The following is a 27655-nucleotide window of genomic DNA, read 5'->3' on the forward strand; positions in this document are numbered from 1 at the left end:
TTTCCCATTAATCATCACACGGCCCTGGAAATATATCTGTTGACCCTTTAGAGGGGCCTGATCCCTAGGTTTAAAAACACTAAACAGCCTCACAGTAGTAACTAAGGACACGTAATAAGCATAAAACGTGATTAGATCAGGTGTATTTCGAGCAGCGACGAGAGTAAAGCAGTGTTTCCACATTAACGCGTCAGTATCATTTCCTCAGATTACCGTGTAATTACTCGTCTATTTTATCTGCCATCGTGTCTAAATGATATATTATTTTAACATTATTTCTTTTCACTGTGGATACTTTAAGGACGTTTTGCTGGTCTTACTTAAAGGATTTTGAATGCCGGATGTTTGCTTGTACTTTTGAACTTTTCTTTGGCTGGTTTTTACCTGTTGCTTCTTTCCACCCCGACATCCACAGCTCACTGATCGTTGATCCTGCACCAAGATCTGTGTCAGTAAACCGAGAGTAGCAATAATTTTCTCTTATTTCACACACAATAACATGAATAATGACTGGAGGGTTTCTTTGTCTCCTGAACGGGTTTGCAGAAAGTGTGGGGGCACGAGCAGCAAAAGTGAGGTTTGACCCAGATTAGTGTCTCAGATTCAGTCACATATTGACTTTCAGCCACAGTTCTGTCAGAAACAGACAGCGTGCCATTTCGCTCTGTGGTCTGAAAGTGGCAAGTCTGACGCCCAATCTTGTTTTTTTCTTACATATGGGTATGTGTGCCTCGTTTTTTTTTGTTTTTTTTTTTTCTTACAGCCTTTCCTTTCTCTCTGTGTGCATCAGAGGAGCTGTTGTGTGTTTGCTGTGTGTGTGTGTGTGTGACACTGAACAACAGACCAGGTTAACATGTTCGCCAGGATTGTACGTTGGAGGCACCACAAGTCTATTAAAGGATAAAATATCATCTGGCAATAGAGCATTTGTTTTTTTGTTTTTTTTTTTTCTCATCAGTTTGTTTAGTGTCTTTCCCACACAGCCCTGTGGGAGGAGAGTTTCAGAAAGTGTCTTTCGTTGTGTTTCTGGACAGTATTTTCATGTCTCCTATGATGTTTTACAGTGGAGCAGGGGGAGTCTGGGAACTGCTGCGGCAGGAATGTGTGGACTGACCGTGGGCTGAATACCGAACACGTGACCTCCCAGATGCAGCCAGATCTCACTTGGTTCTTGTCACTTTTCAGTAGAAAGTATTTTCCAAAAACACGTTTTTAAATTCATCATGAGGACGTGGAAAAACATCTCGAGTCCTCCCCGCTGCAAAACTTTTCAATAATATTCTTTCAACAAAAGATGAAACATTTTCATCCAGCCAGCCAGTTGACTTTTGTAGGAGAATATTTTGATTTCTGAGTCTGATCGTAGTCCGTGATAACAGACTCAGAGAACAACACGTCAAACTCTGAAAACCACAGCCACCGGTGGGAAAACTATTCATTGCTCTGCGTTGACTTTGTATTGTGAAGGTTCCTCCTTGACAATTCTGCTTTTACAAAAAAAAAGGAAAATGCCATGTCGGATCCCCTGCCAACAAGGCCAAGAACCCAAAGTAAAGTTTTACAAGCCACCAAACAAAAAAGGTTTAGGAAGGTTAAAGTGGGCTCCTGATGGTCTGTGTTCAGGAAGCGTTTTGTTATTACGTTTGCCAGTAACTTAGCTAACTAAAGTATCCTGCTGCCACATAGCTAACATTAGCTTTTTATGTGAAAATGTGTAAAGACCAACACTGAGTTTGTCACCCCACCTGCATAGCTCTCTGATTTATAACACGAGCCCCATAATCTCAAAATGCTTTCATTTAACTGGATATTTGACCGATCGGTGACTGGGCTCTTCTCAGGCCTGTGCCCGTAAGTGAGTGGTAAAAGGTTTTAAAGCAGACCAGAACAGAGCAGCCTCAGGTTCAGGCTTGTGTCCTGTGGTGATGCTGCTATGCCTGCTGGTGAAAAGCTTTTGCATTTACTGTGGTTAGGTGCCCAGACTGCAGGGGTGAACCAGTACCTCTGCTCTTTAATTGTCATAAAAACAAATGACATTAAAATGACTGTGATTAACTAGCAACTGCTGTACGTATGTATGTGTGTGTGTCATAAGGGGAAATGATTATATCAAGCACAGGAAGAAATGTCCTGATTCGGTTTGTTTTCTTCTGCCTGGTGTTCAGCCTTGACTCTGTGGTTTTCCGCAGACGCTGCATGCTTTCTTGAAGACAGAAAGGCTCAGAAACGAGGGTAGTCTGAACCACCACTTCTTCATCTGGAAGCATCAGACCACCAAGTGCAGACTGCACTTGTTTGCCAGTTCTTGTGTTGCTGCTGAGCGCAGTTTCTGTTCTGAAGCAGTGTTTAATCTCTGCAAAGCTTCATGAACACGAACTGTCTGCACAGTCCACTGCATTCATCCCCATTTCTCCTTCCTTCAAATGGTCCACTGCTTCCTCAGGGCGCCCTGGCTCAAGTGTTTGTTTTGCGGTGCTGCCTTCCTTTCAGGGTTTCTGTGCTGTGGGTGGGAAACAGGGTGGGAGAGACAGCGGGAAAAAGAAGCAGAGGCTGAGAAAAAAGAGTGGGAGCAAGAGGAAGAGAGGCTACTGAAATACTGCTTGTGGTGTGACCTTATGTGTTGTCAGTGAAGTACTCAGATCCTTTACTGGACAGCACTGTTAAAAAAAAAAAACTCCACTACAAGGAAAAAATCAAAACTAGTACGACAGTGTAATCAGAAAATTATCAACAAATATTTGAAAGTATCACAGTAAAAGAAAACTGGTTCCTGTCAGTGTTTTATTGTTATATCTGATGTTTTTAGATGAATATTCCTGCTGCATTAATGTACATGTTTAAGACTGGACTAATGTTAGCCCTGTTTTTAGTTTAGGAGAACACAGTACTTTAGTAATTGCACTTAGTTGTTTTGAACCCAAATCTGTGTTTTGATGGCTTCTATGATGGAGGACAGAGTAGAGGAGGACACGCTGATCTTTGTTTTCTGAGAAATGAGGTTGTGCCGGAGGCCGGCTGGGGGGGTCCTGTGAACTCTGTGGACACTTCAGAGGGATTGTGTGAAACGGGTGCCTCCCTCTCCCGTGGTTGTGCGTGGGAGGGAGGTCACAGACCCAACTCCCCTATTGAGGGCACGAGCTGATGAGGGGAAAATAACAGGGTGAAGTGGCCCGAGGGGAACACGGCAGCACCACCCTCTAATCACAGCCGCCACATTCACATATGGATGAAAATGGTATATACTGTACAGGCTCCATCCTCCAGTTTGTATTCATGTTGTCAATCTGAGCTTAAAATAAAAACACCGAAAATTTGAAGAAATCTTTCATTTCCACATCTTGGCTGAGGTGCAAAAATTACTGATGAAAACCAAATGGGACAAAGTGCAGTGAAAACAGTGAAGATGAGAAAAACAGCAGCAGACCCAAACGGATGTGTGTGGAGCAACGAGGAGGCTGGAACCTTCTTCGCATTAATGCATGAAAGTATAAGCAGAGACACTGGGCTGACATGAAGAACCAGCAGCGACAAAGGCTGACTGTTGCGCGGCCGAAGATCACCTTCACCTGGGAATTTGTAGACTGATCTGCGAAGCTGCTGGTCAGAGTGGTCTCAGTCACCAACTGGATTTGCTGCAGATGTGGAAACTGCCCCGAACAGGAGACCAACAAGTACCACACTGCAAAGACTAACGGCCTGACGAGAAGAACCACACACACACTGTCTGTTTTCTTCAGCTGAGCAACATCAGATTCTAGTCTTACACCTTAATCAGCAATCAAACGTGAATGATATGTAGAAAAACCCTACACCAAGATAGGAGGCTACGAACTGTTGTTAGTGACAGACATCAAAATGTGCTAAGAACAGAAACGAGCAGAAAAGGAATCATAGCTGAACAGATAATCCAAACCTAATCCCAACCAAAGCTAATTCGAACTTCAGTCCTAACGCCAAGTCTGAACCCTGCACCTGCAGAAAGGTCCTCACCATGACAAACTCATTCCTGCAACCTCCCTGGATGAAGTTTTAACCAGCATGTCCTCAGCGTGGGCCTTCAAACAGACCGCTGGGATTGAAACGTCAGTTACTTGTCACTGAACTGTGGTCTGAGAAAATATCTTGCGTCGACATACTGTAGGTGATTTACAGCCACTCAGACTTTAAACTGGTTGGGTTGATTTGAACTTCCCTTTCACATGACTCCTCTCAAAGTCTGAGGCTTATAAAGACACAATAAACGATTTCACAAAGCCCAAGTTGCACAAAAGAAAGAATTCAGTGGAAGATGCAGATCCTGTGGAGCTGGTGCAGCGTGTGAGGGATTTTGGCATCGTGTGATTGAGGCTTTGCTGCCAAGTGCAGAAGGGGCAGGAGGCTAAGGGCTTTGGTTGTCTGTGTGTGGCTGCATGTGTTTGGACTGCAGATAAAATAAAGTTTTGTTTGAACAGTGAAGCTCGGGTTGATTTGTGACGTTCTCCACTGAAGTTGGGAGCTGCTTGGAAAAATCCTTTTCAGTCCGTGACCGCTGGAACAGGCCGACAGCTTCACACATTGTGAAGAAGATTTATCAGAGCTCATGTCCGGCCTGACATCTTTACTGTCAACATTTGGTCCAACTGTTAACCTGAGCCTTTTCCTCATTTTGTGTCAGGGCTCGGACTTCCAAGGGATATCATCATGAAGTCCACGAGGAAGATTTACGAGTAGGAGGGGTGCAGGAGGGTGCTGCTCTCAATGTCTTCATTGTGCTGTGAACATGTGTGCTGTGGGTTTTGGTGAAGGAAGTGTATTGGCTCATAGGGACTAAAAGGGCAAAGCAGAAACATTCAGAGGGAGAACCACACGCAAACGTGATGAAATACCTGCACACATCAAGGACGCATAATATATGGGACTGTTTCGACTAAAGCCTGGAGCCAAAAAATTATTGATGTGTTTTACGACGACTTTTTCTTCTTGAATTTGAAATGAATAAGAAGATTGAACTCTACCTGACTGATCCTCGACCTCTAGAGCCCCTAATGACCCAAACTAACTGCCACCATAAGCCCCTCCTTCCTGCTCTTTGCCCCTCCCATCCTGTCCTGCTTCCTAAAGCTACAACGTGAACTACGGGTACCTGGTTGGGACAAAGTGTCCAGTCCAAAGCTAGCCTTAGCTGGCAAACGAGTAAATGTGTCAGTCCAGTAGATGCTCTGGTTCCTGCTAATGTGACCCAAAGCACTAACGTTACCCAAAGCTCCAATTCCTCCCAGATTCAAAACAGATCCATTCAATCCAAAGGTCCAATCAGGACCATGCTAGGTGGCTAATGCTACCAGAACCAACAAGTTAGCTTTAGATGCTAACACATCCAGAAGGAAGAAGGCCCCATGTGAATCCTCTTGGCTCTGGCAGCCACTGTTTTTTGCTCTTCTTTCATTCACAAAGTCACATCCTCTGTAACTGGACCCTGTTAGACCTGGATCCGGGAGCTCAGCCTGGGTCTGAAGTTTTCTTGGTTCTGTTCCTCTGCTGGAACTCTGCTTGTGTTCAGTGTGGGCTCAGTGAATAATGTGAGCAGCTGTGGTCCCAGGAACATCCAGCTGCTGGGAGACGCTCTGCAGCCTCCACCTGGACCCAGCTCGCTCGCTCTCTTCGATGCTGAGTCCTCCGCAGGTACGAAGACAAAGACCTTTTCATTTCATTTTCATTTCACATCTGTGTCACCAGCTTTTTCCTAAACTCTTCTTTTTCTCGACTTGTCAAACCAATTTTGCACTTTAACAAAATATATTTGCCAGACGGTTTCACAGCTTGGACACAACCGATACGAGTTCTCCTCTTTCATTCCTGTTTGTCCTGGCTCAGCAGCAGGGCAGGCAACAATACGCTCAGAACATCAGAGCCTGTGGGAAATGCACTTTTCATAAGTGGCATATTTTTGGTCATTTTCATAGTCAAGTTCACCATTTTCCCACACACACAAATGAAAGGCATTCCTTTTGTACAGCCCAGAGTCAGTGCGCTGTCAGAGCTGGTCTTAAATCTCTTCCTCTCCAGCTGAAGACAGTTGGAAATGTTCCTGAGGCGTCCTGTAAACAATACAAAGACATTATGCCAACCTGCAGGGCTTGTCGAAACCTGTGTGCCTTTTGTTACAGTCACTGAGATTACAGCGTTGAGAATGACGGTGGATACACACCCACTGGTTCCAGTCAGAGGAGCAGCGCTGTAGCTGATTAAACACTGAAAAGGGGGATTTGAAGTGTTCCTGCCAAAGTCTTATGTCCCAGAATGCCTGTGGCTCCAGCTGGGCCTGTGTGCAGAGGCATTTGTGTGTTTACTTCTGCCTACGTGAGTGAAAACATGCTCAGATTTGCGTAGGGGGCTAAGTGGGCAGGCGACCTGGATTTCCCATCATGGGACACTCATCCCCAGGAAAGAGAAAGGGAAGCTGCTGTGGGTCCGTCAGCAGAGAAACCTGTCGCTGATCATCAGCAGTGACACATCAAGTGATTTGTTGGCAAACACACCTGGGCTGGAAGTTCAAATGCTATTTGAAGAGCCCCGTTTACTGCTGTCTCCACAAACTCATGTGCGAAAACAGATAAAAAAAACAGTAGTGACCATAACAAGGCCTGAGAGTGTCAATAATAACTTTACCTAGTTACTAAGTGGCTTCTAGGTATTTCATACAAGTTCAGGCAGTTCAAAGCTGATAATAACACAGGGGCTAGTGCACATCGTGTAAACAGTTTAAAAGATGTTTTCTTCGTTTCGATCGCTGCAAATTTAAAGCAGTAAATCTGTCACTGCTGCGTAGCTCTGTGGACTGCATGAAACTGGTGCATGGTCCATGCAGTGTGCACCACCTGTATATCTCAGTGTGCATGAACCTAGCAGGGTGCAGAATGAAAACCTGGAACCGTCTGTCATCTGGCACCACCTACTCCTTTCCAGAGAAAACCGTCTCATTCCAGAACAAATATTCTCAGCTCAGTGAAGGACCAGCGGGGAGGGCTCGACTACAACCCCATGTTGTCTTAACCACATCTGTGTGACAACAAGTCCAGTCAGAGCCCAGAATTGTAGTTAAAGGGGCTGAATTTTAATATCAGAAGAATTAAATGAATTCTGTGCAAAAACTTTCATATAGTTTAAAACAAAAACAAAACTCATTTACATGAAAAGTAAAACATACTGGATTCAGTGAAAGACCTTTTGAGGTACAGGTTTGGTTTTCAGGCCTTTTTTTTGCAGTGTTTGTTTGTTTGACTGTGTGTTTTTTTTTTTAAGAGTTTGTAAAGACTTTATTCCCTGAGCTGATTCAAAGCTGCTGTTTTTAGATCACCTGCAAGCACCTGTCCTTCACCCAACACTTGGCTTCATGTTTCTCTCTCCCCTGCTCCTCCCTAACAGTTTGAAGTCCTGTAGAGGAGACAAATTAGAACAACACACCCAACATCAATTTTCACCCATGCAGTTAAAGAAATTAATAGTTTAACTGGGAGGAGAACCGCCCAATCTGGTAACGTGTAATCTGGTGGCGTGGGGGCAGTGGGCTGAAACAGAGGCCAGGTGGGTTTAGTGATGGTATGTCAGATCAGGAATGTTCCTGTCGGCGCTTCCTGCTGGGAATCACAGCTGAAGGCGTCAGGGTCAGCTGGCTCAGCAGGACAGGTGTGTGTGTGTGTGTGTGTGTCTGATTTATCATGCAGCATGTGTGGCGTCACGGTGTGGGTGTACATGCAGACCAGGAGGATTCAGTGTAGAGATAGACATACCAGGTTGTATCAAAAAAAACCATATCTTCATTTGAGTCTAAAACATTCTCCAGTTTCTTTGCAGCTCTGTTCTGCTGCCTTTAAAAAAAACCTTTAGAAAACTAAACCAGCTTGGTTATGAAGGACACAATTACTTGGTTCAGCTTTTACTTTGGACAACCAGTGAGTTCACAAAGTCCTGAATTCATTCGGTTCAGTGGATTTGTGACATCTGAGATTACAACTGGAAGATGATCTGCGTGAAATATGTTTTTTCAAAATAAGATAAAGCAGCTGATTGTTCTTCACCTGCCTTCGAACACAAGTGTCTCTGTCAGAGGGAGCTGATGGGCCTGTGCTGAGGGAACACCAGGTCTTCAGTGTTGCAGCCTGATCTCTAAATACACGCTAGAGGTCGTGACCCCTGGTGGTCCAGGGACCAGTTGCTGCTTATGAGAGAGACGGGGGGTCGAAGCATGTGACCGACCACTTGCTTCAGATGTCGGAAAATAATTTACTGCGGTTCTTTCATGTCACAGCAACAGCTCTGACAAATGTCGCAGAGACGCTGTGCGTGAATCAAATCTGACAAATCGCAAAAACTTGTTTTACAAATGCACATTGAGAGCCACTGGACTTAAACTCCCTCCTTAAGACAGCAACATAAAGCACAGAGGAGATTGTCTGTGGCCTCCACATCACTAAGTCTGCTCCTGCACATGCATGAGGGATTTCGTACATTTAGAAGATGTTGCTGATGTTTGGAAAAATGTGGCAGTGGCTGATGAAGACGTTTGGTTTGGTCCAAGGTTTCAGTTTAAGCCAAAAAATCCTTCAGCCACGTTTTTAAGTCTCTTCCCACTGACCTCTGAGATTTCTCACATCCAAACTGTGGAAACCTCATGAAAGACCGTGTGCGGCTGCAGCCCTTCTGGGTGTGTTTACGCACTGGATTCATGAGTTTCATTGCCCAGACTCACAACCATCCACCCGCCAATGCCACAAGAGCCCGCAGCTGAGACCTGGCCTTTTTGAGATCCTTGTCTCAGCAAACGCTCTTCGTGCCACGGGCATTTTCTCAAAAACGCTGCTGTGTCTGTTGTGGCGAGCTGTGACGTGTCGGTGCCAGCCGAGATGATGACAGCGGCTGATTAGCGTCCCACCTGAGGCTGCAGGAGGGACCAAACAAGAAATGAACAGGATCTACATCACGTAGAAGCAGCACGGGCCCAGAGTCTACGGCATCACGGTATCCAGAAGGTTAAAAACTCTTTCGCCTGTGTAATTGTGTGGACATGTTGATATCCGTCTTCACCGCCAAGCTCTGTGAAATGACATTTTTTTTTGACCTACTTTTTCTGTAACTGTACTGTTGCTGTTTTACTGCTGATTTCAGCTGTGTTGTGGTTTTCTCCTCCTTCCTGAGGCCATGGTTGCTGCTGTGGCTTTTACTTCTCTTCACACTGGGTTATTGTTTTTATGCCCATTCTGAAGCGAAGTTCCACCCTGACAGCAAACTGAATGTGGTTGTTGGTGTTTCAGGTGACAGGTGAGGCGAGGTTACGTGTCACTGTGGAGACCACTCCGTACTTTGATGATTTGCTATTTGCCCCAGGCAGCACAGGGACGACGGGCCCCCGGGCTCAGACATGTAAAAGGTCTTTCTGATCATTTTGCATTTATTTGTAATCATCTTGTTTCTTGCAGTTGTTTTAAATCTGTAGTTGTTTTGTGGTCTTTTGTTATATAGATAGGTGCCAGTCTATCCAAATGACTTCACTATAGAAAGATAACACCAAAGCCAGAAATGTATTAAATCACAATGTTTTGATGCATTTTGGATCTTCATCAGGTCACATCTTACAAAATATCCCAGAATCCAATGCCACATCCTAATATATCATCCACAACCAGTTAGGGAAACAGGTGAAATCAGCAGTTAGAGCAGCAGAAACCCTTAATAATATCAACTTGTTTCTAGCCCCGAGCCCCTTTACACCCTCGGGCCCCTGATCCATCCACGAACCGGCGTCCTGAGCTCTGACCATCGGACGAACTTAAACACAATATCCACATGTGCCTCTGTCGGCAGCTCTGGGCCGAACAGGGCGCTGCACACAAACCGACGCTGTCAGCCCCAGTCCTTGATCATGTTGAACTTTCTGCCGTGCGCACCACAGGCTGGTTTCTGTGTCAGCACAGCTCTGATGAGTTGTGACACTCGAAACAACGTGCAGTGTGTTAGTGTGTCTGAGAGAAATGCCAGAGAAAACCTCAGACTGGACATTGACGGAAACAATGTGAAGTTCTGGTGTTGGCCTAGTTTCAAAGTTTGGAAACTGATGGAGGTAAAAGAAAATCATTGTTGGTGTGAGAGCGCCCTCTGCTGGCGAAGGAAATTCTGGACTCTTAACATCAGGAAACTCTTCTTCTTTCTTCTTCTTCCAGAAGGAGAGAATTTACTGAAAAATCTGCAGGCTTGTTGTAGTTTCACTGAAGCATTACCAGGACTTTTCAGTTTCATATTCATGAGTTAAACATGAAGTTTTCTCCTTGGCCATAAAGGCTTTTAAGGACAAACGTCATGGAAAGGCCATTTATTTCTCAGACATAAAGCTCATTTTGAGCAAGTACTGAGCTTTGTTTTTATCAAACAGGCCAGAAGTGAAAATGAATTCAGGACTCTTTGCCATGTGGATGTTTCCTCATCAGTTTGTGTTTAGTCTGTGTGGAAAAGATTGTGTCAGCTCCCAGATCTGTTCAGCTCGAGCATTAGCAGCTGTAACTCTGAAGATGGATCGTTTCCACATTTATTTACGTAAAACCGAAGAAAGGATCACAGGTCCTAGATAACGTCAGACCTCGACGTCCATAGACGTCGATAGTGATCTGTTCTGGAAAACTCATGCTGGAAGAACCAACAGGTCTTTTATTTGTCGTTCCAGCCATATACACTGATACTGTATACTCTGAAATGAAACGGCGTTCCCCAGAACCCCAGGTGCTACATGTCACAGCATGAGACGGCACACTACTGTACAACAGACACACAAGACTAAACTATACATGAAGTGCCAGACAAAACTACTGCTGTACTACTGTACAGATTCTCACTTTCCTTGGTGTCTGCAGAGACCTTCTGTTCATTTTTAACAGGAACAGCTGCAGACATTCTTCATTCTGGTGTTACTGGTGAAGCTTAAGGCTGAAATCTTTAATCTGGTCAAGATTCTGGGAACGTCCTCACAAAGACACAGAGCCACCACAGAAAGACAAAAAACAACTAAAGACTACAAAAAGCACAATGTGACTTGAACAACTGCAAACAGACAAACAATGAACATATAGAAAACAACTACAAATAAACAAAAGAATAAATCAACTAGAGACAGAAGACCCCAAATTAACAAAAACTGATATAGGACAACAACAGAAACAGAATACAACAGCAAAAAGTTGAAAAATTGCCGTTGAAAAACATCAAACCAGTCTAAAGAGGAAAAGGTTAACAGAGATACACAAAAGCAGAGACTAGACAGAGAATGACTATGAAAACACAACAATATACGAGGACTGAGAATAAACTCACATGACTATAGAGACACAACAAGTGGACTTGAAAAACCACAAGCACGCAACGACTGACCTGAAGTGGACACAACAGACAGAGACAGAAAAAAAAGTTGTTTATGTCATAACCCGTTCGTGCTCAGAGGTGTTTCTAATATTTTGTCTACCCCTTTGAACCAGGTTTCTGTTTGGCTCCACCAGATGTCGCCGCAGCTGTGACAGGACTTCAGATCCAGATGTGCTTTGGTTGTGTCCGTCAGCAGGTGAGCTCGTTTACGCCTCCAGTAAACTGTGTGTCCACACACACACACACACAGAGGAGAGGGGTGGGGGGGTGTATGGTGTGAACACAGCCTCAGCTCTTTGAAGCGGCTTCAGCTTGTCCCAATGAAAACACACTTTTAATCCTGGACTCCTGCGAACGGCTTCACGTTTTCACTCAGATGAGAAAACATTTCAACTGAGGTAGCTTTTAACCGACTCATCTTCCCCAGTCTCTGACCCGCACGGATCCTACTTTTATCCAAAGTGATCCGGGGAGACCCCCCAGGCCTGCTGAGTTCCTGCCAGATGATGTTATTGCACCAGGTCTCCCACTTATGCATCTGCGATACAAAGCAAAACTCTACAATGGCTGCTTTTGTTAAATAGCACATTTGTTATTGTTGAACTGTGTGTAATGTGTCATCTAAGGCCTTATTGATTTGAACGATTCCATATTGGGCCTATTTTAGAAAAAGAAAAGAAGAAAACCACCTCAGACCGAGCCCCAGAGTTAATGTTGCATGGCTTTTATGGGGGGGTGGCTGTAAAAATTACAAGAAATAAAAATTGGAGGCCATATCTGTAAATTTAACAGCAGCATGTGCACACGGCCATCTGGTCCGTTGTCTCCTGTCAGCGCTGAAAGTGTCTCGTCCATCACCGGCACCTTGGTCCCCAGAAATGAGTCCAGCTCCGAGCCCTTGTGTCAGATAATTGTGGCCCTGGTGCCAAACCTTCAGTTTTTGACGCTCCCACTCTCGCCTTATTGAAACCACACAATGCACACGGGCCTGTTTCCAATCTGAAGACATGCGTGATGAATTTGGGAAATCATCTGCAGCTTTGCTGGTACCGTATGGCCCACCCACTCCGGACCCAGCCCCCCTCTGCCCCGAGGTATCAATACGATTAGAGGCAGGAAATGTGGGAATCTCCAACAAAGGGCTCCATCATTAAACACAAACAACCAGAGGCCCCTAACAACAGCCAAAGCGCCCTCCTCTCCTCGCTGCTCTTTTATGTCTGAACAAGTGAAAATCTATGACTTTCATCCCAATATTCCTGTTCTGCTTTCAGCTGCCCAATATTAAAGACAATGTGGCCTGGGTGGGAGTGTGGAGTGTCAGAAATCTCAGGTTGTGCAGCTTCTGTGACCTCAGAAAAAAGCCTGTGAAGCCCGAGCACAGGGGACAAATTATTATTTTTGCAGCAGTGCAAAGTCACTCATTGCTGTTGTATCCCCTGAAAACATGTAATTGTGCGTAAAGTGTGCAGGTAAAGTGCCGCTGCTGGAACCTCAGGAGGAGAATAGGGCTGAAGTCCCTGCCTCAGGTAGAGAGGTGTTGGGATTTCTCCCCTCGGTGGCTCCAGAGCGTCTGTCATCTTATTGAGAAATTAAAATCCGTGACTTTAGTTTTCTCTGGATTACCGCTGCGCTCTCACATTTCAGTCTAGACGTTTCCCCGCTCGGTGTCTGGGCTCATTTATATTCTTCTAAAAACTTATTTCTCTTTGTTCCACGTTTTACGCAGAATGGTCCGTCTGCTTTTGGGAAACATAAACATTTGAATCATTTTTGGGAAATAAATATAAGGTCTACAGCAGAAAAGTCTTTCATACCAGATGTGGCGGTTTTATTGGCTTTAATTTTCTAGATATTCACTAATTTAATTCGACAGTTTTGAAACAATCTGATAAAATGTTTATTCGTCTCCAGGAAGTTTTCCTCTGTTTCCTTCTTGTTTTTTTCTGAATGGATCATGATGTCGCGTCCACTTGGCACCGCTGTGAGGGTGATGAGCGCGCACCGGGGACGCTGGTATAGGCCTCCTTGGGTAGTATCTGCGACGTTTTCATTGGTCAGGATCCTTTTCCTCGTGCCTCGCCGTGACATCACATCCACCCGACCCACAGGAAAGCAACAGAGATTACAGACGATGCTGGACATCTCCGAGGACGCACGCACTTTTGCGCTTTACGCACGTTGCCTCGCTAACCTGGCTTTTACGCGTAAAGGCACCAAAATTAAGGATATCTGCGCGGATGCTTTGCGGTTTGGAGAGTCTGTTTGGTGAGAAGTTCGAGGAGGGTGGTGCTTGGATTTTCACTGGTTTTTGAATGGAGATGGGTCTTGCGTAAAAATCTGTCAGTCTCCTCTAAGAGAAGACCTGTCACTCTCCCACCTGGACGCAGGTGGCGTTTATCCGCGGACATCTACTATGACTTTGGGTCTGGACATAATGGAGGATACTGTTATCGATGTGGTAGGGGAAGGACTCAAAGACAGCGGAGAGGAGGAACTTTTACTTTTGGACGAGTCGCCGAGCGAGCAGGACCGCAGCACGGAGACTTCCAGCGGCCAGAACAAAGATCAGGATTCTTACAGTCCTGCGGCGACGTGTCCTACTCCTGCTAAAAACAAAGGTCCCACCTCGGTGAAGCCTCCGTACTCCTACATCGCGCTGATAACGATGGCCATCCTGCAGAGTCCAAAGAAACGGCTCACCCTCAGCGAGATTTGTGACTTTATCAGCCACCGCTTCGTTTATTACCGGGAGAAATTCCCCGCCTGGCAGAACTCCATCAGACACAACCTGTCGCTGAATGACTGCTTTGTAAAGATGCCCAGGGAGCCAGGGAACCCCGGGAAGGGCAACTACTGGACTCTGGACCCCAACTCCTCGGACATGTTCGAGAACGGGAGTTTTCTGCGGCGCAGGAAGCGTTTCAAGCGGCAGCATTTCCGCTTCGACCCGCTGAAGGAGCAGCACCTAGAGCCCAGCGGACTGCACGGCTTCCCGCACGGCGCCTACGGGCTCGGCGCGGCGGCCCTGCAGCTGCCCAGCCTGGAGATTTACCCCTACCTCCATCACCACACGCCGTCGCCGTGCGGGCCCGCCACCATCCCACCTGTCAGCAGCATCCTGCCGGCGCTCTCCAGCTTCTTCTCCCGCAGCGCCCTCACAGCCAAGGCGTTCCTCCAGTCGCAGCCCAGCATCGAAGCCTTCTCCCCGGCGCAGTGCACCGCCTATTCCTCTCCTCTGAGCTCCAGCGCTGCCTACGCGTCCCCTGCGCTCTTCCACCCGGCTGCCTCCCCGCATTTCCTCAGTTTACACCAGGAGTATCACAAGGTACAGACTCAGCGTGGCCCCGTGGCCCTGGCCAAACACAGCAGCACCAACGGCTAATAGTCCCGTTAACCCGGACCCTGAACTCGTTTTCTCAGGTAACAGAGACTAGCAGAAGCTCAGATTCTCCAGCGATGGAAATTAGACGCATCTGCAATAAAAGAATAAAAGAATGTTGTAGATAAAGTAGAAACTCTGCTCCTTCTCTTTATGGCAAAACTCTTCTCTTTTTTATTTGACCATGAATTCTTATCTTTTGTTTAAATATTTAAATGAGTTTCTTTTCTTTTTTTTCCTGCAAAGAAATAAAAGTGAATATTTAAACCTGGCGTTCAGTTGTTTTTGTGAATACACCAGACTCTGTTTTTATGTCCTGTGTTGTTTTTATTATGTGGATTCTGGTTCTGCGCTGATTTTACACCAGGCTCCAATAAATAATAATGTTCAGCCTATTTCAAATATTAAGATTGGAACAATAACAAAACATGATTAGACCATCCAAATAAGCTGCGAGTCTGTTTAGGAGTGATCATCTGTTTTACACTAAAGATCTTTTATTTTTTACTTCTGCGTAAAATAAAAACAGAACAAAGGTTAAAATAGGCGCAGAAAGATTTGCCTAATTATCAGGTTCCTCAGAAATGTTTAATATAATTAAACTATAAAACAACAACGCAAAATAGTTTAAATAATTTAAATTGAATAGATAATTTATTATAATAATAATGATATAATGAAACATGGACAGAGGCTGATAGTTAAGTCCCGTTTGATGCAGCAGTTTTAACACTTGACACATCTGTCAGCAGCTGGTGGATATTAGACAATTAAAGCACACAGGCCTGATAGACACACACACACGCACACACACATGCATAGCCAGTTCCCGCGAGAAACTCAGAAAATATATCGTCTTTCTGCTTGTTTCAGACTGTTACTATTATTAATAATAATATTATTGTTAATTGTTAGAGGGGAAGTAGAAATGTTGATGGTCTTTTTTCTAAAAATTATTTTGTTTCTTATTTATTCTTTACTTATAAACCCAAGTAAACAGTCAGATTTGAATTGAAGCAGTAAAGTATAAATTTTAAAGAGCATTTTTTTTATTTATTTAAATCACTAATAGTCTGAAAGAAGTTTTGTCTTATGCTGTGAACTTACGCTGCAGTTAGAAAAGGACTTTGTTTTATTATTTATTGAATTTCATCATGATAAAAATTGGCATCGTTGCTCAGAAATCATCAGGTTGTGCCTTTAACAGAAGATTATTTTCTTCTTTCAGCGTTTACAGATTGTTGTAAAAATCAGCCTGAGCAGGATTCGACTGAGGCCACAGTCTGCAGCCTAAACCTGAAACAAATGAGTGAATTTCTTTGCTTTATCTCACACACACACACACACACACACACACACACTGGAGAAATCCTTCAGTACAGTGAGTGCGATTGTTAAATCTGTCCCAAAACTTTCCACTGGTTCTTCCTGCTACTAATTCACATTATCTGATTTATTTTCTCCCTGAAGTGAAGGCTTCACAGTGACAGTAGTAAAATAATTCTAGGTTTCCGAGCATGGAAGTATTTATTTAATTCTATTCTGAGTCTGGTTTCGATGGATCACCACGCTGAAGCTGTTGGACAGGGCTCAGGCCTTGAGCAGCCGCTGGCGCTGAAACAAAAAAAAAAAGATTGTTACCTGATGGTGAGCTGCTGTCGCCCGCTCCTGCAGGACGAGCAGCGCTCCCTCATCCTCTTTCTTTCTGTTACAGGAAATTTTTATGCTTTGCAATTTTTGCTGCTTAGATTTAATCCAGTCGTTTGAGGTTTTCTCCATTTTTTTTTTTTTTTTTTTTCTGTCAGAACCGAACGTCTAATATTTGAGCTGCTAATCTCAAACATTGCAGCACGAGCTGTGGTTACACTGATCCAACTTGAGATTCGTATCTTACACCACAGAGCAGAGTTTATCTGAGTGAAAACACAAATTTACATTCTCAGCTTATATTTTTCTGCTTTGCTGCATTTAGTCAAAACTGAACACGAAGCTGCACCAGAAGAAACTTGACCCTGAGGCCTCAGTAGCCAGTTTATTAGGAACCCCCTGGTTGGACCCAGTCGGTTTATTAGGAAGCAGTGGAACACAACTACATACTGTATTAGTACTTTACCTGAGTATTTCCATGTTGTGCTACTTCATCCTTGGACTTCACTACATGTCAGAGTCAAACCTTGGACTTTTTCCTGCTCTACATTTATTTGATAACTTTAGTTCCTTTTCAGGATCAGATGGATCCAACAAAATACAAGATTTGTGTATTTGTACCATTACTGCAGTAAAGGGTCTCAGTACTTCCTCCACCACTCAGCTCAGATGCTTAATGTGGTTGAGGTTCAGGTGTGATTGTTAATTATCCCTAAAAAGCAGCAGCAGAGTTAATTATTTTCCTTCTGCTGCTTAGACAAGAGAAAGTAAAGCAGACAAACACTGTCACAGCAGCTGATTGGCAGCCAGGGATGGGGGGGGGGGGGTAATCTGGGTTTTTTGGGGGGTGGTGGGAATCTGGTGCACCTGATAAAATAAGCAAGTTGAACACCCCAAATTTGTGTGTGTGTGTGTCTGCGAGTGTCTGCGACTACACATCAGTTTTCCAGCCTGATGGAGGGAGAAGCTGCCAGGACGCTGCCGAAAGACTTTTTACTTCCCTTTTTCCTTCGTGCGTCACCAACACAGTTTATTAAATCTGCACTTGTGTTCTCAGCAAAGGCCTCGTTTTTAAAGATCAGCAGCAGGATTTTCCACCCGAGCTTCTTTCTTCTTGTGGGACAGCTCAGACTGTAAAATTTAATATACCTGAAAAAGTCACTGTGTTTTATTAATATGAGTAAGTGGACGTGATGACTGGACATTTATGTGACAGCCATGTTAACCCTCTGCATCACTTATCACTTATCGGGGCTCATTTCTCTGGGAGCGCCGAGTCGATCGGGTCAGGACGGTGCCGCGGTAACATGCTTTCATTCTCCACTCACAAACGCCAAGTCAAACACGCAGGATAAACCGAGGCCTCAAACACCCCGCCTCGCTGCCTTCGCCGGGAGAGCGGTGCATTCTGGGATAAGCCCCGCAAGTTCAGCCAGAATGGGGAGAAACAATATGTTGTTCCAGAGGGGCTGAAATGCATAATTTGGACCAAATTCCCCTCAAATATTTTCCCTGTCTTAGGGTCTGATGTTTTTTTAATATGAGGTTTGAGGTGGCCTTTAAATCACATGAGCCAGTGCAGCAGAGATGCAGTGTTGAGTTACTGTCAGTGGTTTGTGTTGCTGTTGTGTTACTGGATCAGAGCAGCCTCGTGTCTGGGGGTCGGTTTTCTGATACAAGGCTAAAAATCACATGGACCAGAGTTGATGTATGACCAACACAATACTGGTTTAACGGTAATTGTTATTATAATATTGTTGTTTTAGTTGTCATGCTTTTCTTTAGATTATTGTTGAGTTACTGGGTCGCAACAAACCATTGTTTCAGTGGTTTCTGCCTATGGCCACCAGTTTATTCTACTTGTCTATTCACCAAATATCTGGGTCAGAATTGAGCAGCAATGCAAACTGTGGTTAAAGGAAATGGCTTCTGATGTTCTCTGTTTTTGTGTTACTGAATCCAGATCCCATCCAGAGACTGACAGCACCCATGAATGTGGTGAATCCAGAACCTGGTTCAGCTTATGGGTCTGTGCCGTAGACCCCCATTGTTGTCCAAAAACTATTAAAAACACAGCAGGGAGCCACACCGCTGAGCTGGCTCACAAGACGCCTTTTATTTCTGCACAAATGGGCCTGTACAGGTGGGAATCACTTCACACAGCAAACAACAAATTAGCAGCAGTTCTGATTCGAAGTAATTTGATTTTAATTTGTGTAAATAACCCACCTGTAATGCAAAGAACCAGCCTAACTCTGGGTTGCAGTTTTGCATCAGTGTTACACGCTGACCTGGAGTGTGTGTTTTGTGAGCGAGCAGCTGCGGAGTCCGTGTGGTGGCTCTGGAGCTGTTGTGGTTTTTCAGTTATCATTAGTAAATCTCGCACCTTTCTGCTGAGGCAGCCGAGGTTTTCTCTCCTCTCGCTTTAATGGCCGATTTCCACAGGCCTCACTCGCTCTTCGGCGTTTGCTTTTCCTGGCAGGGCTGAACCCCACTGCCCTGCTTCAGGGAGTTATTCAATTATAAATCTTCCACCCTCTCCCCTCCTCTGCTTTCCCCTCTCACCGGTCTGTGTTACCCTGCCAAGCCCAGTAAACCACGCTGCTCCGCTGGTGCACCCCTCTCCAGCCCCGTGCCCAAGAATTTATTATGCTCAGGGTGGTGAAGCGGAGTGCGGTGTGTTTTTGGAAAAGGGACCCCCCCTCAAGCCTCAGTGCCAACAGATGACAGTGACATATAGCAGGAAAGCCACCCAGAAGGAGAGTGATCTCACACCTCAGCCACGCGCTCAGAGGGAGTGGGAGAGATCTGCAGCTGGGGGCGAGGGGGGGGGGCAATAAAATCAAGATGAAAAGAGGCAAAGACGGAGAAACGCAAAGGTAGAAGAAAGAAAACAAACATCTGCAGCTGGAAGCAAACACTGCACAGCAAGGCAAGGGTCTGACCCTGCTGCAAGAAACGGCACCAAATTAATGTCTAGGTTTAGGTTGAACATTGTGTTTTATTATTTTTCCAAATAAACCAAACTATTTAAAACCTTTCGGATATTCTGTTCTTACCCCCAGAGCGAGGTTGTTTTTGGAGGAAATGCACGGCTCCACGAGGCATCGTAAGAAAATCTGCAGTTGCATTACAGGTTTTAGAAACTGTAAATCATGTGAATTCAGCTTAGAAACTCGAGGTCCCCTCCTGCGTTAAACATGTGAGTGAAGTCTCAGTCGTCTTCACAGTCTGAAGAGTTTAAACCTGCATTAACTCTGAACTGAAGCAAATGACTTCACTAAATTTCACGTATTAAGTTGAACGAATTGTTCAGTCCTGTGGACAATTACACAGATTTATTTTCTTTTTCATATTTCTCCATTTGAAAAATCATCTTTATATGAACAAGAACTTACAGGCACTGGAGCCTCTTTGTACCAGAGCCAGTACCAATACAACACTGGGTGTGTTAAATTATAAACGACGCTCTGTCGGACCCAGTGGGTTTATTAGGAACCCCTGTGTCGGACTCGGTCGGTTTATCAGAAACCCCTCAGTCGGATCCGGCCGGTTTATTAGGAACACCTGTCTTGGACTGAGTCTAATTTATTAGTCCCTGAAAAGAGGCTGTAGGTGTTTCTATTATCGTGTCTACCCTAGTCACATCACCTTTGCACGTGGTTTGTTCCAATGATAATAATAATTAGTAGAAGAAATACAGATGGAGTTCTGGTTGGTTGGTTTAGTGATGATCTTTGAAACTGGTTCATTGTACCTCAAGATTGTTCTGGAAAAACTTTTATTTTTTTTGTGTTTTAGTTTTTGGTGAAGTGAAATTAACAAAACATCTGTATTTTCATTAAGTTAAGAAGAGATTCCACAAAATTCCTGTGTGAAGTTTTAATTCTTATTTACAACATCCTTTCTCTCCAAAGCCTGTGAAGCAGCCAGTCTGTTTTTCACAGTGACACTAAAGCTGCGCTCACATCACAGTTAGAGGTTTGTTTTTTTTTTCCTTTAAGTGATCCAGATCAGTGTGAACAAATCAAACCAGATGTTCTCAGATCAGATCTGGGCCACGACGTGGTCCTAGATCCGATCCCTATCCGATGTGTGAGGGTGCGAGCGCCGTCAGAACGGTCGGATCAGAATCCATGTGGTTGTTTTAACGTCTCCGTCCTCCGCCTGTCATCATCATTGGGCCCCTAATGACGTGACCGTTCCCCAGTTGCCGACCTTGTGTCCTCGCCTCGCTCGGGGATCTTGGCATTAACACGACGCCCCCTCTGTGCCTGCATGGGCGTCTGCGTGTGCGGTATCCACTGCAGGTAAACGACCTCCAACCACACAGCGAAACTCTTGGCCTCCACGGGCCCGAGATGAAAGGCAGCGGTAGTGTGATGTCACCCACAGCAGCCCCTAAACCACTTACTGCGCTAAATGAGAGCCATTAGCCATACAAACAAAGACTTAGAACTCTGTCATTTAATCAAACGGGTAACAGGAAGCACAATTAACATCTGGGCCCAGATGTGTCAGAGAGGGGTCAAGCTGAACCGTGCAGGCTCTTATTACAGTTGTACAGAGGCCTGGTGGTCGGCATGCGGCCTAATGAGTCAGTAACCCCAACCTGGCTGCTGCCCGCCTGCTCCGACTGATCTCGGAGCAAGATTAAGTGGTCTGCCGTCCACACCAGGCATCACCCAAAGAGCTGAGGACGTTTGAAAACCAGCCAGTTATTAGCTGGAAACCTCCCTCGCTGCCTCTCCATCCACCCTCAGTGTCTCTCCCCGTCTGCACTTTCTCTCTCCACCTCTCCCCCTCATTACATTTGGGTTTCTCCCCTCAATAACGTCTGCAGTGGCATATTACAACTTGGAAATGGATTTTAAAAGGGAATAGAGAACGGTGCCAGAATGGGAAAAACATAGTTTGGCAGATTAAGAGGGCATGCCAAACCTCACGCTTTGTAAGGAACAAAATAAAAAAAGCCGCTTTTTACATTAATGCTCAGAGTGAGGGACCAACCGCAGAGCCGGGGGAAATCAAAAATCCCGCCCTCTTCGAAAGAGAGAATGACAATTCCAGGCGCTGAATTGTCACCTCGTACGAAATCGGCCTTTCCCCTCCGCTGTCCCCAGAGTGAATGGGACCGTGTCCGAGGACAGGCCTGCTGTTCCTGCGTTGCTGCAGGTCTCTGTGTGCTCAGGGAACTGTAAAGCCAATTCATAGGCCCGCAAACATCCTGCAGCCCCAACATAAATCCACTAATTCAGGCCTTTGTGCTGGGTAATGGATGTTGTGCGTACTATGTAGATGTGATATGATAGGATTGATTGCTGTGAAGAGCACTGAGGCTCTTTCTAGCACCGCCCTGCCACCCAAACTGTCGGCCAACGAGCCAATCATCCCATGTTGCCTCCGTTGGTGGTCCCTGGTGTAAGCTATATTTTCCCTTCACTTCTCTCTCTCTCTCTCTTTTTTTATAGCTAACACAAAATTGTTCCTAATTCGCTGCTGCTGGAGGGGGGTAATTTGCGGCTTTTGGCTGAGTGTCGCAAGCCCCAAATTTGAAAAAGCTGCTGAGTTGAAGGCGTTCTGTGAATCGCAGTAGGAAGAGAGAGGAGAGAGGGAGAGGGCCTAAATTCAATCAGTGGAAAAGGAAAAACAGCAAAACATGATAAGCTTCAAAAGGCAGAAGGCTGCAGTGGAATAATAATAGCAGTTGGGTAATAATAATTATGGCTGTTTCAGTGAAATGATGGTGAGATGATTTCTGTTTAGCTTATGAAAACACTCGTGTTCTAATCAGACTATCTTGGCCAAAACACTGTAACTCATATCTCATGTGTGTTTAGTTTGTCTCCAGCTCTCTGAGACAAACACTCTGCAGCCGAGTTCAGTTGGTTTGGTCTTTTAACGAAAAGTCACTGGAATTTTGTCACTTTTAGTCTCAAAACTGAAGATTTCCCTTTAGTCTGATTTGTCTTTTGCAGCTTTAGTATTTATACCGAGGTTCCAGTACAGAGCTCACATCTTCATCTTCCTCTTCATCGTATTCACTCGATAATTTTGAGGAAAGGTCGAGTTTATCTGACAGAACTCTAACAGTTACCATGGTTACAACCTTCTGTTGTTGTTTATCGTGTCTGGACGATAATTTAGCCGATGTACACGGGCAGTTCATCCACAGGGCTGAGCTCAGCTGAAATAAGGACTACGCAGAGTAAAAGTCTCAGCCATCCTGGCCTGCCGAGTCCGTGGCGCTGCAATGAGCAAACAGGAAGTATCTGCAGCCGAGGCCGCCCAGAGCTCCATGTTCCCGAAGCGAAGGCGGCTGAGAGCTCCTCTGTGGCACAAGGCCCTGGGGGGTCCTCATTCATTTTGATTAACAAGGCCTTCCTCGCTCAGATCCCATCCTTGGTGGTTCACTCTCTCCTCGAGGGAGAAGCCCACATGGATGTTTTTCTTTTTGTATCCCACATGGTTTTTCACTTCCGCAGCAGCGCGTCATCACCCGAGTGTTTAAACACTTAAGATGAGTTTAAGAGGAGGGCGAGGAGGTGGAGTGAAAAAACACTCACGAGCAATGAACAGTTCTACACTAACTCTGTATCACTCAGGGGAGCAGTAAAGGCTGCCCCGTGAGCGAAATGAAGTCAATAAATAAACGTGGCTGTTGTCAGATGTCTGGAACAGCTTGAGAGGGCTGCAGCATCGGGGCGGCCCACCATGTTGAAATGAAGGGGTGATAAGTTTGGGCGGCCCCGCAGAATTAGATGCTACAACTTGCTGAGTGCTATTGACTAATGAGGGCGGGTTTGCCGCGTGATAAATTCAAAAAACGAGAGGAGCGTTTGATCTGCAGCAAACCGCAGTTTGTTGAAAGTCACAGCGCCTGCTCAGCTCTGGGTGGAGAAAACAGCATCATAACAGAGGAGGATTATTATTCTGTGCAGATCCCACATGAGCTGCCTGTGATAGCGATGCTACTCCCCCAGAGGTCTGCTTTCACAGCAGTCAATCACTGCAGACCTGACAACAAACAGCAGAAAGAGACACGAGCTGTCAGTGGACTGAGCCCGCCTGCTTCATTTCATGACTTCATTGGATTAAAATACTTCCCTAAAGTCTGTTTGCTCAGATGCGACTGCAGCCCTTCCTCCGCAGGTCGGCCCTGAGGGAGCACCAGCAGAAAATATAAAACATGAGGAAAAGCAGTAGCAGCTGGATGAGTGTTTTTCCAAGTTAAAGTAATTGATCAGTGAGAGTCCAGAGAGTCCTAAAGCAGGGGTGGTGGTGGAGGGGGCGTTCAGAGGAAGCTGCAGGTGTGGGGAAGAGAAAACACAATCACAACTTAAGTCAAACAAACGCGTCTCGGCTGATGGAGATGGATAAGAGGGTCAGCATTCCAGTCCAGGCTGGAGATCCCCAATGCGTAGACCCCAGGTCCTCCTGTCACGGCGTGTGCTGCTGCAGGGCCGAACATCTGGACAGAGAAGGCGAAGGAAGCAGCAAAGTCCATTTTATCTGTATAAAACCTTTCAGGACAATAAAGTGAGTGTGTGTTCAGTTTTTATGTGGATTTTTTATTCCCATGTTTAACAGATGCTGCGTGAGACACTGGAAACTCAGGGGAAAAAAAAAAAGTTGGCTGAAGTGGGAAAGTTCTGAAGCTGATAAAAGCAAAAAGATCGAAACATGCATTAAACTGCCTTGTCTGGTGCTGATATTCTTGAATTTTGGTTTGTGCAACACTTGGAAGGAAATTCCACGTGATTAACAGCTGCTTAAAGGCAACTGACCAACATGATAAATTCATCCCCCAAAACCAAGGCCACATCATAAGAAAATACAGCGATCAATGGAACTCACACATTGAAAATGTTTGCAACACAAGAGGAGCGGTGGGTGAAAAAAGGAGGGATGAACTGAGGTCAGGGGAGGAGGTGAAGGATGTTAAGCGAACAGCCATGTTTATCTTCAGGACTCCTGTGGAGGAGGGAGTCTACATAAGTGAGCTCGTGTCGGTGGGGGAAAGTTCACACCCTCCTTGTTCCTGCTCTCCATTTCTCTTCATTTTCATCTGCTTCACTTCTTTCTAACATTTTTCCAACATCGTCCAAGCAGCTGGAGGTCAGAGGCTGCAGTAAATGGAGCAGCTCTTGGTCTAATCCTGCAGCCAACACTTTCACCTCCTCTCTCCTGCAGAAGCCGTACACCAACTCAAAACTTCACTCACTTATGTTTTCTGCCTCCCTCTTTGTGTTTCCCCCAGGAGTCCCATAAAAACCTGCTCTGCTCTTGTTTTCTCTACATGTGAGGGATGAGCTGGAGCTCATAAAGAGCCAACTGAGGGCACGCTGAGGTCCTGGGCTCTGTAAAAAGGCTGTGGCTGCAGTGGAACATAGAGGTGCACACACACACACACACACACACACACACACACACCTTGAGACCGTTTGATCCCTGTGAAACCTCACGGCCTGGGGAGGACACGCTCTGTAAATCTCCCTCCCGTGTGCTGTGTTCTCCTTAACGGCAGCCTGAGCTTGTAAAGAATAAAAAATAAAAACCACACACATGACAGGTGCCAAGTCGGTGGTGTGAAAAAAGTGAAGGATGAAATATTATAATGACCCGCTTGTTATTACCTTTCAGTAAAGGTTCTCAGTGGAAGACAGGCCCCAGTGTTTCTCTGTGCTGTGTTATTGGATCATTAATACTGTGTGTGGACTGTATTGTTTTACATACATGTGGGATGTCAGAGTGTAGGTTGGTTTGGTTTACTTTTATTGAAGTATTTCTACCATTTTAGCTACTGGTTTAAAGTTTTTTTTTTTTTTTTTTTTAACCACTTTTCTTTTTGTAGCTGGTTTTTTAGATTTACTTTATTATTTCATGAGCTATATTTATTTATCTACTTCTTTACTTTTAACAAACTATTTTAGCAGGTAAAACAATTAGTTAACACGAAGTAGATAATCAATTAATGGCTAAAGTATTTTTTCAACTACCAACTAAATCCACTTTTAGCTTTTTCACAGCTTTGTTTTTGCTTTTATCTAATTTGTCCATTACTTTTACTTATTTTATTTTTGTTTCTTAGTTACTTTTCACAGGCTCATCTGCGAGATGGTGTGTTCAGGTGTTGATCACTCACTCACCATATTTTGCAGAAGTCCCTCCTCTGTAAAACACCACAATCCCTATCTGCTTTCTAAACTGTGTGCTGTGTGTACAGTCTGAAGAATAAGCAATAATTAAATGGAGTAAAAAGTACAAGATCCAACATGTAGGCCAGTGGGGTAGAACTATAAAGACACATGAAACCAAAAATACTTATTTGTACTTGATGTGAGTACTAATGTATTTAGTCACATTGAACGTCTGTGTGTGTGTGTGTGTGTTTTTACTGCTGATGGCACAGTGCAGGATTTATTTGGACAGATGTGAACTCTCAGTGCCAGGGTGACCTCAGGTCCTACACTGCAGCTGATCTCTCCGCCCTGGAAAAATAACACTGGGTTTAACAGACTGACCTGTGGAAGAAAACGCTCACACACTGAGTTATAAGTCAGGAATAATACTACGTTTCCTCTCACGGAGCAGCCGAATCGCAGTGTAACTTTATCAGCGCATGCCGTTCTGTAATATGGAGCGCATGTGTCAGGCTGAGTCTCCTGTAAAACATCTCAGTTACAGTAACCAGACTGTACAGTAAAACCAGAAGTTGTATTTCCTTTCACAATCAGATAGAGGACAATGCATTTATACTCCCGTTGACTGAAAATGGAGGGTTTTATACCAAATGCACTGCACGTTAACAGGCAGGAGTTAAGGGGAGTGCAGAGGTTGCAGACACGAGCCATAAAGGAGGTGGATTTATGTGTCGGAGTGATGCAGGCGGGAGTGAAGCGCAGAGGGTCGACGAGGATGAAGAGACAGCGATGTTTGGACAGAGGACAAGAGAGAGTGATGCTAATTTATACCCCGCTAATTGGAAACAGCAGAGTCCTGCACCTGAACCGCATTCTCGGCCGTGTGGCCAGAGCCGGGCCAACGTGGGAGGGTGATGAGGGCCAAGGTGGGGGTGGAGAGATGGGATGGAGGTTAGGGTCAGTGTCAATAGCGGCCTTGTTGTTTCTATCCTTTGCCGACAGAGGACAGGGTTCAGGGTGGGAATGGAGAAAGTCTCAGAATCTGATGCAGAATTAGTGTGTTTGTTGGAGATTTTCTGGGGGTCATGTTGTTGTGACAGTCTCACACACACATGCACACCAGGCTGGAGCCAGATTTAGGACCACCCTGCATCAACAGAGAGAGAGGAAAGGGGGGGAAACTCAACTTAATGTGTCATGGTTTCAAACTGACACGATCCAACATACAACATGGCTGGACTTCAGCAGTCTTAGCTTCCTAGTTAAATAAATATGACAGCCTCCTCGGATAATTACCCTGGTGCGACCATGTTGAGTCATAGCATCCGTTAATTATTAGACGGGCCGTGTGAATACGTGGATTCATTTTTCAAATCCCCAGTGCTTGTGACTTTGTGATGTCTGTAATATTTCAGTGAGTGATAGTGTGTTCAGATGTTGGCTGTGACTGGGGTCTGGCATCAGGCTAAAACATGAAGTAATCCTGGAATTTAGATTGAAAAAACATTGACGTTGCTCGATGTGCCTCATATCTGCAGGATCTGTTTGAACTGCAGACCAACGACTCCCAGAGGGGACTGGTACCACCGAGGGGACTTGTACTCTTACTACAGGAAACATGTGGGGATTGTGGAGTAGGTCAACTAATTTAAATAAAACAGAAATGATATACATGGAACGCCTGAACCCACCACACGACTAGCAAGAAAGCAGTAACTCAAAAACAACTGAAATAGCGATCTTAAAGTAACAGATAAATTATTAGGATATTTAAAATCAACCGAAGAAACAGCTAAACTTTATGGAATAATCATTAACACAGTTGGTTTAAAATAATATTATTCATTGGAAAATGACAAGGTAAAAGTAGTGGGTTGACATTTAAACTATTAGTTTACTAGTTTGAAAAACAGTAGAAATATTGAAAGATATTAGTTAAATGGTTGAGACCGTGAACTAAAAGAAGTAGAAACAGCTAAAAGTAATGGATTGATAAATATGGAAGCAAGTGATGCGAGTACATTATTATGTTATGTCAAAAGAAGCTACGATGAGAAACTGGTTGTTTGTTTTCTTGAGATAACATCAACATGTCACA

The 27655-nt window shown here is 44.8% G+C and overlaps 1 protein-coding gene and 1 long non-coding RNA gene across 3 annotated transcripts in view; both read left to right on the forward strand.

Annotated features, from left to right (window-relative positions):
• LOC113140773 (uncharacterized) overlaps window positions 1-27655 on the forward strand; it is a 47762-nt gene that overhangs the window by 11241 nt on the left and 8866 nt on the right. For both annotated transcript variants that reach the window (XR_004463134.1, XR_004463135.1), the window contains exons 3-4: window positions 11499-11581; window positions 24675-24809. This is a non-coding gene — a long non-coding RNA (uncharacterized LOC113140773). The remainder of the gene's footprint in view (window positions 1-11498; window positions 11582-24674; window positions 24810-27655) is intronic.
• foxd7 (forkhead box D7) lies at window positions 13527-14933 on the forward strand. Its single transcript, XM_026324764.1, has one exon. The coding sequence runs from the start codon at window positions 13802-13804 to the stop codon at window positions 14768-14770; it is 969 nt and encodes a 322-aa protein (XP_026180549.1). The 5' UTR covers window positions 13527-13801; the 3' UTR covers window positions 14771-14933.

Source organism: Mastacembelus armatus, chromosome 8 (genome assembly GCF_900324485.2).
Source record: "Mastacembelus armatus chromosome 8, fMasArm1.2, whole genome shotgun sequence".
NCBI lineage: Eukaryota > Metazoa > Chordata > Actinopteri > Synbranchiformes > Mastacembelidae > Mastacembelus > Mastacembelus armatus.